This window comes from Pongo pygmaeus, chromosome 12 (assembly GCF_028885625.2).
Source record: "Pongo pygmaeus isolate AG05252 chromosome 12, NHGRI_mPonPyg2-v2.0_pri, whole genome shotgun sequence".
Taxonomy (NCBI): domain Eukaryota; kingdom Metazoa; phylum Chordata; class Mammalia; order Primates; family Hominidae; genus Pongo; species Pongo pygmaeus.
The window spans coordinates 48,559,526-48,576,955 of record NC_072385.2 but is presented as its reverse complement, the minus strand read 5'-3'; the positions used below and the strand labels follow the sequence as shown (position 1 = coordinate 48,576,955).

General features: G+C 40.8%; 1 protein-coding gene across 2 annotated transcripts in view; it reads left to right on the top strand.

Annotated features, from left to right (window-relative positions):
• DNAH6 (dynein axonemal heavy chain 6) overlaps positions 1-17,430 on the top strand; it is a 322,627-nt gene that overhangs the window by 203,354 nt on the left and 101,843 nt on the right. For both annotated transcript variants that reach the window (XM_054474947.1, XM_054474946.2), the window contains 3 exons: positions 1,804-1,871; positions 4,479-4,659; positions 15,847-16,026. In XM_054474947.1, coding sequence (XP_054330922.1) covers positions 1,804-1,871; positions 4,479-4,659; positions 15,847-16,026 — 429 coding nt within the window. The remainder of the gene's footprint in view (positions 1-1,803; positions 1,872-4,478; positions 4,660-15,846; positions 16,027-17,430) is intronic.

Here is a 17,430-nt window from a genome sequence, read left to right as displayed (position 1 = left end):
CCAAATAAGGAGGTCACCCATTTGAAAACTCTAGGAACAAGACAACACTAGAGAATCATGATCTAGAGGTCCAGTGTCTACACTTAGAGTTATGGGTGGTGGGGGTATATTGTCCCCTTCTCACGCTCTTAGATTCTTTGAGTGGAGCTGTGTGAGCTCCACTCCATACATATGTCCCTGAGACTCAGAAGACTCTAGAAGAACCCCTACTCTAGTACTACAGTGTCCAAGGTAGTTGCAACAGAAATGAAGACAGCTGGGACTCCATTGCCCCACCCACCAAGCTCCCACGGGACTCTCCCTGGCCACAACCCCCCTCACATGCCCAGGTGCTGCCCCAGCTCCAGGCACGTCTGTGCACTCTGCAGGCTCTTACCTAGGAAAGGAACTTGACCTCAGAACTTTACTTCTTCACCACCACAACCCTCCCAAAAATATCCTTAAATATACCATTCCAAAGAGTGTCATTTTCGTTTTAGCTGTTGAATTGCTTATAGCTGTCTGTCTTCACCAGATGTGTTCAGGTTGAATGAAATTGACACACTTCTTGAATAAGATGGGGAAATATCATTGAAAGTTTAAGTTAGGATTTTCCTCGTCAGCCTCAAGGAGTTTAATTACACAGCCACTGCCGGGGCTCATGTTCCAAGTCCCATTTCAGAGTTTAGAAAAGTGACCAACATTACCAGAGGCTGGGAAGGAGAATGGAGGGGAGCAGGAAGGTAGGGATAGTTAATAGGGACAAAAATATAGTTAGATAGACTAAATAAGATTTAGTATATAATAGTGCAACAGGGTGACTACAGTCAACAATAATGTATTGTACATTTAAAAATAACTAAAAGAGCATAGTCAGAATGTTTTTAACTCAAAGACATGATAAATGCTTGAGGTGATGGATACCGCCCCCAAAAAAGAAGTGTGACCAACGTGCCAACTTTCACTATTTGATTTTCACTTATTTAACTTTTGAGAGGGTGTAGTGCCCACAAGACCCAAGCCTAGCTCTGTAACGGGGGGCAAATTATCCCATTTCCAGGAACCTCAGGTCAATCATCTCTAAAAAGAGATCAATCCTACTTCAAGGATTTTGTAATATGGTAAATATTACAAAATTACAATATGTAATTTACCATATTACAAAATCCTTGAAGTACGATGCCATATGTTCATTCACACACTCTTGTTATACTTACTGGTTTTTGCTATTGACTTATCAAGTGATGTCAGAATACATTATAGTAATAATTTCTCATTAAAATGTTATTAGACAAAACATATAAAACTTTATTTGTTTATCAATAATAGCTTCTTTCAAGCAAAGGCACATTGTGTCATAAGTAACTAAGTGATTTTATTACCTCATTTAGTTCTCATGGCTACCCTATGAGTTTTTACTATAATTATCCAAATTTTTAAATACCAGAAACTAAAGCCCAGCACAGATGAGTGGCTCGTCCAAGATGACACAGTCACTAAAGGGTGCAGCTCACATTTGAACCCAAGCTATCAATTCCAAAATACTGCTTTTAATCCTTCGCTGGCTCACCTTTCCGTAAAACACAATGTAGGATTCTGTAACTGTGGTGTTTGAGGAGCAAGATTGTTACTCATACTGGCAGGGAAAAACATATGAGGATTTTATAAGCCACATTACACCTAAAGTATGTGTGGGAGTAGGTGTGTGTGCAATTAGACCTGAGATACATCCACCTGGGTAGTAATGAGCTGTGTTCTAATAAAGAAAGATATTTTATTAGTTTGCACTTAAGCATTTTTATGCACTCTGTGCTTCTCTTCCAGGTATGCATTAAAGTTACCATTATCAATTTCACTGTAACAAAATCAGGTCTGGAGGATCAGTTGTTAAGGTAAAAAACCAGGGAGTTGAGGGGAGGGAAGTGGGTGTTGTGGGTTTCCTAAATATTTTGTTTAGAAATATTGACAAAGACAATTTTCTGCTGTGTAAGAGCACTACACATGAACCCTTAATCAAAAAAAATACAAGTGAGTGGCCAAGTTCTTTACCGTTTCCATAGCTGCTCAGAGCAGCTGATCTTGTCTACCGTCTTCTCAAGGATGTCAAGGATAGACCCTTAATTCCCCACCCCCACTGTTTGAACCAGGCTGGCAGCCCAACCCTGCCTCTTCCCTTCACTAGGATTTCCATCTTGAGCAAGTGAACGAAGTCAGTCTTTTTGTTGTTCCTAGAAATGCACTGGTCCATACCTGTGAAAAAGCAGCTTCTCCAAATATATTTGTTCCAGCTTCACTGGTCTTTAGGTGTTTTCTTAGTGTATTTAACTGTCCACTTCAAATATATGTGTGTGTATATATATGTATATATACATATATATACGTATATATATGTATATATACATATATATACATATATATGTATATATACATATATATACATATATATGTGTGTGTGTATATATATATATATACACACATACCCTTTCTTAGTATATTCTGTATGTGATTAAATCCCTATTTCCCAAATATTGGATTATGAGTTGTTAGTATTAATCATCAGAATTAGCCAAGAGGTTCAGGAGACAAACTTTAAAAATATTTATTAAAATAATAACATTGATGTTGATTCAAAATTAATTTTATATTTAATATATATATTTAACCAACACATATATACACATATGTATGTATATAGGAATACCTACGTATGTATTTTTATTCACTCTAAAGAAACATAATTTAGACCCATGTTCAAAAGAAATATCCCTTATATTCAAGTCAAGATCATCCTGACTTAGCCATGTTGTCACTAATGAGCTTAAGTCTTATTTCTCTAGTTTGTTTTAGGAATTATTCTGCCAGCTGCTAACTTGCTTACCTTCCACTAGGTTAACTTCTTTCCAATTAAAGTTTATTTCAACATATTTTACGAATATATTCTAAGGACTTGGCTGAACACTTTGCATACCAGTTTATTCCTGTGCATAGTTAAGCTCAGCTGTGTCACTAAGCTCCCAGCATGTTAGGCTGCCTGGGACAAGAAGGAGAAGTGCCGTGATAAGAACACGAGAAATGCTGGGACTCAGTCGTGGTGTGCAGTATCTCTCTGCTATTTCTCCTAGACTGATGGCATTGAAAAGGGAAGCTAACAGCCCTTAGCCAGGGTGAGGATGGAGCTGGGTCTGCCTGTGTTCTGACAGGCCGTCACCTATTTCAGTTGCCCTCTGCTCTGCTGAGCTCCTGGACAGGCAGTGATACACATTGTGCTCAATTGCTCATTGCAATTTTCCTCAGATCCTCTCAATTTTGAACACCACAGTTCACCTCCCTGCCTCCTGGAGAATGCCAACCACAATGCCTTAGTCCTTCTGGGGCAGCACAAGGCCGTTTTTCAACTTCAAGGAATTCCATTCAGCCACCCAGACTGTCCACCTCCTTCTGTCTTCTTTTCTATTTCCAGAAACTGTAACTCACCTCACAGACTTCCTTGGCAGGCTCTTTTGATTCTTAACTTGACTAATTTGATTAATGTTTCTCTCAAGCTGTTTCCTGAGCTCATCTTTATCTTAAAAATTCCTTAAACTACTGTCTTCTGAAAAACTTATTTAAACAATTGAATTTGAGGCTATGATTTTTAATATTCTTTATATAATAATTTCAAGGTGTCTGAATTCAGCATGTACATAACAAGTAAATAATGGGTTGTTACTTGAGGCAGCAAACTAGTAACAATGCATGCTCTGAAGCCAGCAGACCCAGGTACAAGCCCAGCTTGGCCTCTCATAGCCATGTGATCTCAGGAAGTGACCCACTAGAGTCTGTTTGTTCATCTGCAAGCTGGGGGTGATAACCACAGTGCCCACCTTATGGGGGCCAAAGGATTAATAGATAATCCACATAAAACTCTTAGCAGGGTGCATTGCATAGAGTAGTGCTTAATAAAGATTAACTCTTGCAAATGGAGACTGGGAGCAAATTATGAAAGAACAAGTGAAGGGAGATATAAGTTCACCTGTTTATACATGGGTGAAGCTGGAGGTAAGGCTCGTTTCTCATATGCAATCAAAAATCATTTCATGGAGGTGGTGTGATTTCAGAATCTGCCATGTTGGTACAGAAAGAATATTCAAGGCGCCATAAATATTCCAGGCACCATTTTCATCTTGGCACAAGCAAGCGTTAGAGACAGAAATTGAATGATTAGAGAGATCAAGTATTAAGCAGGTCTTCCTAAGAGATGAGCAGAAGGTATGGGAACTTCAGTAGTATGTATCTCTAAAATACAAGATAAAGGATCAGAATTGACATGTAGTTGAGTCAGAAGCTATTGTGTAAACCCAGCAAAAAAGACGTGGTGTGCATTCAGATATGGCCATCAGCATTAATGCTCAACTAAATAGTATTCAGAATAAGAACGATTACAAACAGAGAAAGAAAAATAGAAGCAACTTTGAGGCACTGGCGGAGACGTAATTTAGGTATCTGAACTTTGGTTTTAGTGATGTGGTGCGACTTGAAAAACCCAGGTTGGAAGAACAAAGAATTAAGCTCATCGTGAGGATCAACACTGATAAAAACCAGTTGAAAACTATCGAAGAGAAAATCCTGAGAATGCTCTTTACCTCTGAAGGAAATATTCTGGACAATGAAGAACTTATTGACACACTCCAGGATTCAAAGGCAAGTAAAATATTTTTAGTATTTATGGAAAGTGTGTTACTTCAAAAGTTATAACTACAGCCTCTGAGGGTCCTGCAAGGGCTTTTAAAGCAAGACAGGGGCCACACTGGGCTTCCATGGACACACAGACGGGTGCCTGCCTGTCAGGGTTCCTTGCCAACCAAAGAAACTTAGAGAAACTGTAGACCACTGCTTCTCTTGTCTTGTCTGCATTTCTTAAATAAAACACATAAAGAACTGGGACAAGACACAAATTGAAAGGAACAAACACAACAAACTTTCTTTTTTTTTTAATATTTATTTTTAAACAGATAGGGTAAAACTATGTATATTCTTTCATAGCCAGTGTTTTTCTCTTCATAGTATATTGTTAAAATAATTTTATCTCGGACCGGGCACAGTGGCTCACAGCTATAGTCCCAGCACCTTGGGAGGCTGAGGCAGGCAGATCACGAGGTCAGGAGTTCAAGACCAGCCCGGCCAACACGGCAAAACCCCATCTCCACTAAAAACACAAAAATTCACCGGGCGTGGTGGCACACATCTGTAGTCCCAGCTACTCGGAGGCTGAAGCAGAAGAACTGCCTGAACCCAGGAGACGGAGGTTTCAGTGAGCCAAGATAGTGCCATTGCACTCCAACCTGGGTGAGAGAGCGAAACTCTGTCTCAAAAAAAATGTATATATATATATATGTATATATGTATATAAAATGTGTATATATATACATATATATATAAATCTCAAAAATAAAAGATCATTTTTGAGATTATCATTTTAAAAGACAAGATAATGTTCAATTTAATGAATAATTTAATTATGACTATTGGACTTTTTGTAGATTGCACAGAGCATTCAAAACAAATGAAGGAAAATAAAAAATATGTATTACATGTTATAAAATAAATATGATTTTGTTAATTCTTTTCTTCAAAAATATAGAACATATATATGTAAATACAGAATGTATTTCTTATTATGAGTCATGTTAAAAAATAGTTTAGAAGCTGTTGATTTGGATTTCCTTTTCAAATTTTGCAGGATAATTTTTTTTTTTTGACGGAGTCTCACTCTGTCACACAATCTGGAATGCAATGGCGTGATCTCGGCTCACTACAACCTCCACCTCCTGAGTCCAAGCAATTCTCCTGTCTCAGCCTCCTGAGTAGCTGGGACTACAGGCTCACACCACCATGCCCAGCTAACTTTTGCATCCTCAGCAGGGACAAGGCTTCGCCACACTGGTCAGGCTGGTCTTGAACTCCTGGCCTCAGGTGATCCACCCGCCTCAGCCCCCAAAGTGCCGGGACTACAGGCATGAGCCACCATGCCCAGCCTAAATTTCACAAGATAATAAATAACATTTTTAAGTATCAGTGGGCACTTGTCTGGTTGTTTTCTTTTTTTTTTTTTTTAATTATTATTATACTTTAAGTTTTAGGGTACATGTGCACAATGTGCAGGTTAGTTACATATGGATACATGTGCCATGCTGGTGTGCTGCACCCATTAACTCGTCATTTAGCATTAGGTATATCTCCTAATGCTATCCCTCCCCACTCCCTCCACCCCACAACAGGCCCCAGTGTGTGATGTTCCCCTTCCTGTGTCTGTGTGTTCTCATTATTCAATTCCCATCTATGAGTGAGAACATGCGGTGTTTGGTTTTTTCTCCTTGCGATAGTTTACTGAGAATGATGATTTCCAATTTCATCCATGTCCCTACAAAGGACATGAACTCATCATTTTTATGGCTGCATAGTATTCCATGGTGTATATATGCCACATTTTCTTAATCCAATCTATCATTGTTGGACATTTGGGTTGGTTCCAAGTCTTTGCTATTGTGAATAGTGCTGCAATAAACATACGTGTGCATGTATCTTTATAGCAGCATGATTTATAGTCCTTTGGGTATATACCCAGTAATGGGATGGCTGGGTCAAATGGTATTTCTAGTTCTAGATCCCTGAGGAATCACCACACTGACTTCCACAAGGGTTGAACTAGTTTACAGTCCCACCAACAGTGTAAAAGTGTTCCTATTTCTCCACATCCTCTCCAGTGTTGTTTCCTGACTTTTTAATGATTGCCATTCTAACTGGTGTGAGATGGTATCTCATTGCGGTTTTGATTTGCATTTCTCTGATGGCCAGTGATTATGAGCATTTTTTCATGTGTCTTTTGGCTGCATAAATGTCTTCTTTTGAGAAGTGTCTGTTCATATACTTTGCCCACTTTGTGATGGGGTTGTTTGTTTTTTTCTTGTAAATTTGTTTGAGTTCATTGTAGATTCTGGATATTAGCCCTTTGTCAGACGAGTAGGTTGCGAAAATTTTCTCCCATTCTGTAGGTTGCCTGTTCACTCTGATGGTAGTTTCTTTTGCTGTGCAGAAGCTCTTTAGTTTAATTAGATCCCATTTGTCAATTTTGGCTTTTGTTACCATTGCTTTTGGTGTTTTAGACATGAAGTCCTTGCCCATGCCTATGTCCTGAATGGTAATTCCTAGGTTTTCTTCTAGGGTTTTTATGGTTTTAGGTCTAACATGTAAGTCTTTAATCCATCTTGAATTAATTTTCGTATAAGGCGTAAGGAAGGGATCCAGTTTCAGCTTTCTACATGTGGCTAGCCAGTTTTCCCAGCACCATTTATTAAATAGGGAATCCTTTCCCCATTGCTTGTTTTTCTCAGGTTTGTCAAAGATCAGATTGTTGTAGATATGTGGCATTATTTCTGAGGGCTCTGTTCTGTTCCATTGGTCTATATCTCTGTTTTGGTACCAGTACCATGCTGTTTTGGTTACTGTAGCCTTGTAGTATAGTTTGAAGTCAGGTAGCGTGATGCCTCCAGCTTTGTTCTTTTGGCTTAGGATTGACTTGGTGATGCGGGCTCTTTTTTGGTTCCATATGAACTTTAAAGTAGTTTTTTCCAACTCTGTGAAGAAAGTCATTGGTAGCTTGATGGGAATGGCATTGAATCTATAAATTACCTTGGGCAGTATGGCCATTTTCACAATATTGATTCTTCCTACCCATGAGAATGGAATGTTCTTCCATTTGTTTGTATCCTCTTTTATTTCATTGAGCAGTGGTTTGTAGTTCTCCTTGAAGAGGTCCTTCACGTCCCCTCTAAGTTGGATTCCTAGGTATTTTATTCTCTTTGAAGCAATTGTGAATGGGAGTTCACTCATGATTTGTCTCTCTGTTTGTCTGTTATTGATGTATAAGAATGCTTGTGATTTTTGTAGATTGATTTTGTATCCTGAGACTTTGCTGAAGTTGCTTATCAGCTTAAGGAGATTTGGGGCTGAGACAATGGGGTTTTCTAGATATACAATCATGTCATCTGCAAACAGGGACAATTTGACTTCCTCTTTTCCTAATTGAATACCCTTTATTTCCTTCTCCTGCCTAATTGCCCTGGCCAGAACTTCCAACACTATGTTGAATAGGAGTGGTGAGAGAGGGCATCCCTGTCTTATGCCAGTTTTCAAAGGGAATGCTTCCAGTTTTTGCCCATTCAGCATGATATTGGCTGTGGGTTTGTCATAGATAGCTCTTATTATTTTGAGATACGTCCCATCAATACCTAATTTATTGAGAGTTTTTAGCATGAAGGGTTGTTGAATTTTGTCAAAGGTCTTTTCTGCATCTATTGAGATAATCATGTGGTTTTTGTCTTTGGTTCTGTTTATATGCTGGATTACATTTATTGATTTGCATATATTGAACCAGCCTTGCATCCCAGGGATGAAGCCCACTTGATCATGGTGGATAAGCTTTTTGATGTGCTGCTGGATTCTGTTTGCCAGTATTTTATTGAGGATTTTTGCATCAATGTTCATCAAGGATATTGGTCTAAAATTCTCTTTTTTGGTTGTGTCTCTGCCTGGCTTTGGTATCAGGATGATGCTGGCCTCCTAAAATGAGTTAGGGAGGATTCCCTCCTTTTTTATTGATTGGAATAGTTTCAGAAGGAATGGTACCAGTTCCTCCTTGTACCTCTGGTAGAATTCGGCTGTGAATCCATCTGGTCCTGGACTCTTTTTGGTTGGTAAGCTATTGATTATTGCCACAATTTCAGATCCTGTTATTGGTCTATTCAGAGATTCAACTTCTTCCTGGTTTAGTCTTGGGAGAGTGTATGTGTCGAGGAATTTATCCATTTCTTCCAGATTTTCTAGTTTATTTGCATAGAGGTGTTTGTAGTATTCTCTGATGGTAGTTTGTATTTCTGTGGGATCGGTGGTGATGTCCCCTTTATCATTTTTTATTGCATCTATTTGATTCTTCTCTCTTTTTTTCTTTATTAGTCTTGCTAGCGGTCTATCAATTTTGTTGATCCTTTCAAAAAACCAGCTCCTGGATTCATTAATTTTTTGAAGGGTTTTTTGTGTCTCTATTTCCTTCAGTTCTGCTCTGATTTTAGTTATTTCTTGCCTTCTGCTAGCTTTTGAATGTGTTTGCTCTTGCTTTTCTAGTTCTTTTAATTGTGATATTAGGGTGTCAATTTTGGATCTTTCCTGCTTTCTCTTGTGGGCATTTAGTGCTATAAATTTCCCTCTACACACTGCTTTGAATGTGTCCCAGAGATTCTGGTATGTTGTGTCTTTGTTCTCGTTGGTTTCAAAGAAAATCTTTATTTCTGCCTTCATTTCATTATGTACCCAGTAGTCATTCAGGAGCAGGTTGTTCAGTTTCCATGTAGTTGAGCGGTTTTGAGTGAGTTTCTTAATCCTGAGTTCTAGTTTGATTGCACTCTGGTCTGAGAGACAGTTTCTTATAATTTCTGTTCTTTTACATTTGCTGAGGAGAGCTTTACTTCCAACTATGTGGTCAGTTTTGGAATAGGTGTGGTGTGGTGCTGAAAAAAATGTATATTCTGTTGATTTGGGGTGGAGAGTTCTGTAGATGTCTATTAGGTCCGCTTGGTGCAGAGCTGAGTTCAATTCCTGGGTATCCTTGTTAACTTTCTGTCTTGTTGATCTGTCTAATGTTGACAGTGGGGTGTTAAAGTGTCCCATTATTATTGTGTGGGAGTCTAAGTCTCTTTGTAGGTCACTGAGGACTTGCTTTATGAATCTGGGTGTTCCTGTATTGGATGCATATATATTTAGGATAGTTAGCTCTTCTTGTTGAATTGATCCCTTTATCATTATGTAATGGCCTTCCTTGTCTCTTTTGATCTTTGTTGGTTTAAAGTCTGTTTTATCAGAGACTAGGATTGCAACCCCTGCCTTTTTTTGTTTTCCATTTGCTTGGTAGATCTTCCTCCATCCTTTTATTTTGAGCCTATGTATGTCTCTGCACATGAGATGGGTTTCCTGAATACAGCACACTGATGGGACTTGACTCTTTATGCAATTTGCCAGTCTGTGTCTTTTAAATGGAGCATTTTGGCCATTTACATGTAAAGTTAATATTGTTATGTGTGAATTTGGTCCTGTCATTATGATGTTAGCTGGTTATTTTGCTCGTTAGTTGATGCAGTTTCTTCCTACTCTCGATGGTCTTTACATTTTGGCATGATTTTGCAGCGGCTGGTACCAGTTGTGCCTTTCCAGGTTTAGTGCTTCCCTCAGGAGCTCTTTTAGGGCAGGCCTGGTGGTGACAAAATCTTTCAGCATTTGCTTATCTGTAAAGTATTTTATTTCTCCTTCACTCATGAAGCTTAGTTTGGCTGGATATGAAATTCTGGGTTGAAAATTCTTTTCTTTAAGAATGTTGAATATTGGCCCCCACTCTCTTCTGCCTTGTAGAGTTTCTGCCGAGAGAGCCGCTGTTAGTCTGATGGGCTTCCCTTTGTGGGTAACCCGATCTTTCTCTCTGGCTGCCCTTAACATTTTTTCCTTCATTTCAACTTTGGTGAATCTGACAATTATGTGTCTTGGAGTTGCTCTTCTCGCAGAGTATCTTTATGGCGTTCTCTGTATTTCCTGAATCTGAATGTTGGCCTGCCTTGCTGGATTGGGGAAGTTCTCCTGGATGATATCCTGCAGAGTGTTTTCCAACTTGGTTCCATTCTCCCCGTCACTTTCAGGTACACTACTCAGACGCATATTTGGTCTTTTCACATAGTCCCATATTTCTTGGAGGCTTTGTTCGTTTCTTTTTATTCTTTTTTCTCTAAACTTCCCTTCTTGCTTCATTTCATTCATTTCATCTTCCATCACTGATACCCTTTCTTCCAGTTGATCGCATCAGCTCCCGAGGCTTCTGCATTTTTCACGTAGTTCTCGAGCCTTGGCTTTCAGCTCTATCAGCTCCTTTAAGCACTTCTCTATGTTGGCTATTCTAGTTATACATTCATCTAAAGTTTTTTCAAAGTTTTCAATTTCTTTGCCTTTGGTTTGAATTTCCTCCTGTAGCTCGGAGTAGTTTGATCGTCTGAAGCCTTCTTCTCTCAAGTCGTCAAAGTCATTCTCCGTCCAGCTTTGTTCCGTTGCTGGTGAGGAACTGTGTTCCTTTGAAGAAGGAGAGGTGCTCTGCTTTTTAGAGTTTCCAGTTTTTCTGCTCTGTTTTTTCCCCATCTTTGTGGTTTTATCTACTCTTGGTCTTTGATGATGGTGATGTACAGATGGGTTTTTGGTGTGTTTGTTAGTTTCTGTTTGTTAGTTTTCCTTCTAACAGACAGGACCCTCAGCTGCAGGTCTGTTGGAGTTTGCTAGAGGTCCACTCCAGACCCTGTTTGCCTGGGTATCAGCAGCGGTGTCTGCAGAACCGCGGATTTTCGTGATCCGCAAATGCTGCTGTCTGATCATTCCTCTGGAAGTTTTGTCTCAGAGGAGTACCCGGCCGTGTGAGGTGTCAGTCTGCCCCTACTTGGGGGTGCCTCCCAGTTAGGCTGCTTGGGGGTCAGGGGTCAGGGACCCACTTGAGGAGGCAGTCTGCCCGTTCTCAGATCTCCAGCTGTGTGCTGGGAGAACCACTGCTCTCCTCAAAGCTGTCAGACAGGGACATTTAAGTCTGCAGAGGTTACTGCTGTCTTTTTGTTTGTCTGTGCCCTGCCCCCAGAGGTGGAGCCTACAGAGGCAGGCAGGCCTCCTTGAGCTGTGGTGGGCTCCACCCAGTTGGAGCTTCTTTGTTTACCTAAGCGAGCCTGGGCAATGGCGGGCGCCCCTCCCCCAGCCTCACTGCCGCCTTGCAGTTTGATCTCAGACTGCTGTGCTAGCAATCAGCGAGACTCCGTGGTCATAGGACCCTCCGAGCCAGGTGCGGGATATAATCTCCTGGTGCACCGTTTCCTAAGCCCATCGGAAAAGCGCAGTATTCGTGTGGGAGTTGCCCGATTTTCCAAGTGCCATCTGTCACCCCTTTCCTTGAGCAGGAAAGGGAACTCCCTGACCCCTTGCACTTCCCGAGTGAGGCAATGCCTCGCCCTGCTTCTGCTGGCGCACGGTGCGCTGCACCCACTGTCCTGCGCCCACTGTCTGGCACTCCCTAGTGAGATGAACCTGGTACCTCAGATGGAAATGCAGAAATCACCCATCTTCTGCGTTGCTCACGCTGGGGGCTGTAGACCAGAGCTGTTCCTATTCAGCCATCTTGGCCCCTCCCCCAACAAACTTTCATATGAATGCCATCACCTGCAGGAAGCCTCTCACTGATATTCCCAGTTGGAATTAACTTCCACCTCCTCAGAACTTCTATAGTGTCTTATCTGAATCTCTACTACAGCACTTGACACTGTTTATCCTATGTCACAGTTATCCAATTACATGGCTTATCTCTTCTGTTGTGTTGTTAAGTTCTATGCAGTGGGAATCTGTGAATAGTTCATTTTGATATTCCTTCTCCAAGGATTACACATGGTGGTTGCACACAATTGGTACTCAACAAAAACGTGTCGATAGTAAGATGAAGTTTTACCTTAAACTTAAAATTCTTCAGTAAATTATTTCTCAGATTCAAACTATCATTTAAGGAGTGCATACTAAGAACAAATGATTTTCATCCACTTGTGAGAGACAAAATAATTTACTGAAAAAAAATCCCCTTGACTTTATTAAACCAGAAACACATAGGTTATGTTTTTTGCTTTTGTTGACATCAAAACTGGTTGACTGCTTTATATCGTATAGTCCCTTGAGATTGCAGTATTAAAACAGTAATAAGCAAGTAATTTTGGGCTTCTGTTTTCTTCCTCTCTCCTTTAGCTTGTTTGTTCTTAGATCTCTTTATCCTCCTCTCGTTCATTCTTCCTTGGGTTTTTTATTTTTTTATTTCTGGCGGTTGTCTGTTAACCCACTTATTTTTATTTTTTAGCAAAGTTTTACATGCCAACTCTTTAAAGAATGAAATATTTCTACAAGGCTTATTATGAAAAATAGCATTCTGTGCTTTCTCTTCCCACCAGCCACCCATGCCTCCCTTCACAGAGGCAGCTTTCTTGATTTTTTGTTTTTTGTTTTTTATTTTGTTTTGTTTTGTTTTGAGACAGGGTCTCGCTCTGTCACCCAGGCTGGAGTGCAGTGGCATGATCATGACTCACTGCAGCCTTCGTCTTCTGGTCTCAACCCATCCTCCTCCATCAGCCCCATGAATATCTGGGACTACAAATGCACGCCACTATGCCCAACTAATTTTTCACTTTTTTATTTTTTATTTTTTGTAGAGACAGTGTCTCACTATGTTGCCCAGGCTAGTCTTAAACTCCTAGCCTCAAGCAATCCTCCTGCCTTGGCCTCCCAAAGTGTTGGAATTACAGGAGTGAGCCACTGTGCCGGCCAAAGCAGCTACTTTCATTTTGCATCTTAACTGTTATCTGTACCTCTAACACACACACACACACACACAAACACACACACATACCTTCCCATCCTCTGGCCTCCCACTGTAGTTATATCCTGATTATAGCTGAACATTAAATGTTAACATTGCCTAAGGGTGAAGATCTGGCTTTAAGTATTTGGGGTCTGAGAGGAGAAGAAGGGCTAGGGTCTCAGCATCCAGTCTGCATACGGTCACCCAGTCACTCTGTTTTAGTTCCTTCCTTCCATCAGAAAACTCTCTCTTTTACTTTCTCCAAAGAAAATTTCTATTTTTTCTGCCAGGGTGAGAAAGGGACAAACCCCTGGCCATGGGTGGTGTGGGAAGATGACCTAGGGGGTCCTCTTACAACCAATTCTTATTTTAAGCCCTTCCCACTTCCAAGAGTGCTTCTTGCTGCTAATTCTTAAGCCTTTGAGGAGGATTCTTTTTATAAATTGGGTGAGTTTGTGGCTATCCGCTTTTGCCAGCGTAGGAATCCATTTTTCTGGGTCTGCTAAGTCATTGCCACCCTTCTGTCTGCTTTCGAGCTCCCAAAATTCATTGATATTTCCTCTCCCATTCTTCCTATCTTTACTGGTTTACTCTGCATTTTTAAGCCTTTTCCTACAATTTTATTGTAGTTTCAGTAGGAAGTGAAGGTAGATACACGTGATGACTGCCATCTTTATCTATAAGCTGGTTTATTTGTTTTGCAAGGAGTTGCTTTGGAGTCATCCTTTCTATAGAGCAGGGATCAAACTGATCCTTGGCTGCGTTTCCTGCCACTTCTTGGCTACAGTTTATACTCCTCTCAGCTCTTAGAATCCTTACATAAAAATATGTCTCATATTCTCTAAACGCGGCTGAAACCCCAAGCCTGTAGGGCATAATGTCTACAAGTAGTTGCCAAACTCAGCGGAGGCATATAGTATTCTAATATTCTTTGGCAGGAGAAGAAAACAATCCACTTTCCTTCTCTTTAGCCCTGGGTTCTACATTATCAGTGCCTTGTGCTCCCTAAGACATAAAGAATTATTTGTTAGTGGGCCTACATGATCCACCAACTGCTCCCATATCAACTTTTTTTTCTACTTGGATTTGAAAGCTTTAGTTGAGTCCCATATTAACACAGGGGTTTCCTACTCAACTCTGCCCTTTATTTTCCCTTCAGCTCCCTAAGGGGTTATTACAGGGAGAGTTCGATCTCTCTGATTCCTGGAAACAGCTTCTGCACTGAATCCTTCCCCTCCCTTTCCTGGTGGGCTGGGGTAAATAGTCTAGACTTATACTCTTTATTATGGTAGGTAGCCACTAGCCATAGGTGGCTGTTGAGCACTTCAAATATGGCTAGCCTGAATTAAGATGTGTTGGTAGTATAAAATATACAACAGATTTCAAGGGCTAAATCCAAAGAAACAAAATATCTCAGTAACTTTTATGTGGATTATATGTTGATATAATATTTTGGGTATATTAAAAATTTATTAAAATTAATCTCACTTATTTCTTTTTATTTTTAATAAATTCAGAAAATGTATGATTATTTATGTGGCTCACATTATATTTCCATTGGAAAGCACTGGTCTATACAGGAACTTGATGATTCCTTTTAGCTTTGATGGAGCAAATACTGAGCAGTCAGTTCCCTTGGTGATTTTTCATGGTCCCTGCTCTAGACCCTTTGACTTTCTAGAGAGAAAAGGATTTCCCAACCGAGGGATATCCACCTCTGAAAAACAGTGGGGGAAGGGAGAGGAGGCAGGGACAGACAGCAGGAGAAAGAGAGAGACTGAGAGACACAGAGAAGGGAATCTTGGAAGGCCCCAGACCCACAAACCCAAAATGCAGAAAACCAAAAGACCTTGAAAGCATCGCTAACTCATTTGGGGTTATAATCCTCCACAAAAACAGCTTCTATCCCATATGTCTATACCTGGGAATACTAGGTAAAGAACGAGAATATTAGTCACCCTTGCTATTCCAGGGAGGGATGTGATGCCACTGCCTCCCAGCCACTCTCTACTCCCTTCTTTTGGGCACTTTCCTGGGTATCCCTTCACCTTTCATTCCTTCATTCATTGTGCAAGCCCTGGACTGCTCACAAAGAAGTTCAGGAGCAATTAGGAGTGCTGTGATAGTGTTTGCATTGCAGGAGTAACTCAGATTGAGTCTCAGAGACGTGCTGCTTCTATGTTTTCAAAGCTACTTGTATTGCCTGCTGCCCTCTGCCTATTCCTAACTCTGGAAGGAAGAAAGGTCAGCTTATTCAGAAGGTCACTGAGCCCTGAGACTCAGTCATTCCACCTGGGGACCGCTTACTATAATCACCAACTCATTCTATCCTTATTTCTTCCCTAGACCTAACTGGATACATTCCAGAAGTCACACTATTTTTCTGAAACAGATCCCTAAGAACTTGTTATTGTATGTTTATTCAGATCACTTCTGGTGCCATTAAAACCAGGCTGGAAGAAGCAGAGTCCACTGAGCAGATGATCAATGTGGCTCGTGAGAAGTATCGTCCTGTGGCCACTCAAGGCTCTGTAATGTACTTTGTCATTGCAAGCCTCTCAGAAATAGATCCTATGTACCAGTACTCATTAAAATACTTTAAACAGGTAAGTGTGTTCTTGTTGTTAATGACAGTCATCTCTTTGGCCTCCATTACACCTGTTGAATTACTTCTTGCCTCACACAAGCCATAAGTCTAGTTATCAGGTAAAATCTCCCAGGTGCACGTTTGGTCCAAGAGTGGTTCCAGCCAGGCATGGTGGCTCACACCTGTAATCCCAGTACTTTGGGAGGCCGAGGTGGGTGGATCACCTGAGGTCAAGAGTTCAAGACCACCATGGCCAACATGGGGAAACCCCATCTCTACTAAAAATACAAAAATTAGCCAGGCTTGGTGGCGGGTGCCTGTAATCCCAGCTACTCGGGAGGCTGGGGAAGGAGAATTGCTTGAACCCAGGAGGTGGATGTTTCAATGAGCCAAGATCGTGCCACTGCACTCCAGCTTGGGCGACAGAGTGAGACTCTGTCTCAAAAAAAAATAAAAAATAAAAAAGAGTTCACCAGCCCTTCCAAAGATGCAGTTTTTAGAGTAGAGTTAGTGATTTTATATATATATATATATAAAAGGTATATATAAAATTTGAATTTGTTGAAAGATTTGTTTGCCCAATATGCACAGAACACTCTGTAGAGGAAGAGAAGAAAGAAAGCTGCTTTGCAAGTTTCATTTGCTCCTGACTTCCTCAACTAGCTAACATGCTTGTTTTCCTTCATGCCTGCCCTTCTCTCTTTTTTAAGAGTCACAGCTCAGTCCCATTTCTTTAGACATCCTCTGCAGTAATCTAGATTCCTTTCCACTGTTAGTGTTTTCTGTTGTATCTTAAGTCCGAACAGCACTGACCTTAACCAAATTGGTTTACATATCTTTTATTTCCCAAACCTTTTATGCAACAACCTGTCCCTCTTCCTTCCCTGCGCCCACTTTTGACTTAGAGGGATCCCTTTGCTTTCTTCCTGTCCCACTTTCACCATATGACTATGAGACTCTCTTGTTTTATTTCAGCCTCTCTTCTTTATCTCATATTCACAGTTGAATTTCATCTGCTGTCTCATGAGTAGGATGTTTTCACCCGTTATCCTCTTTGTAGCAGCATTCATTTTTTCTCAAAAGCAAATTCAATGCCACAAAGCTTCAGCAGGCAATGCCAATTTTGCTGAAGACTTCCAGGGAAGACAGTTTGCATTACTCACCACACAGCAAGACTACCAAGCAGCTGCATCAGAGGTTCACTCCAGAGGTTCTCACAGGTGCCAGTGGCCTCCTCTGAGCCCACCCGACCATAGCCTTCCTGGCTTAGTCTTCCCATCAGCTCCTGCTCCCTCTTGGCAGTGCTGTCTCCTTTTCTGGGCAGAGCAGTTTAACTTACTCTCACTTTTCAGTTCATCCATGCTTATACCCTACCCATGACACAACTCAGCCAACAAAGGCCTCTCCCTCCATACGTGCCACT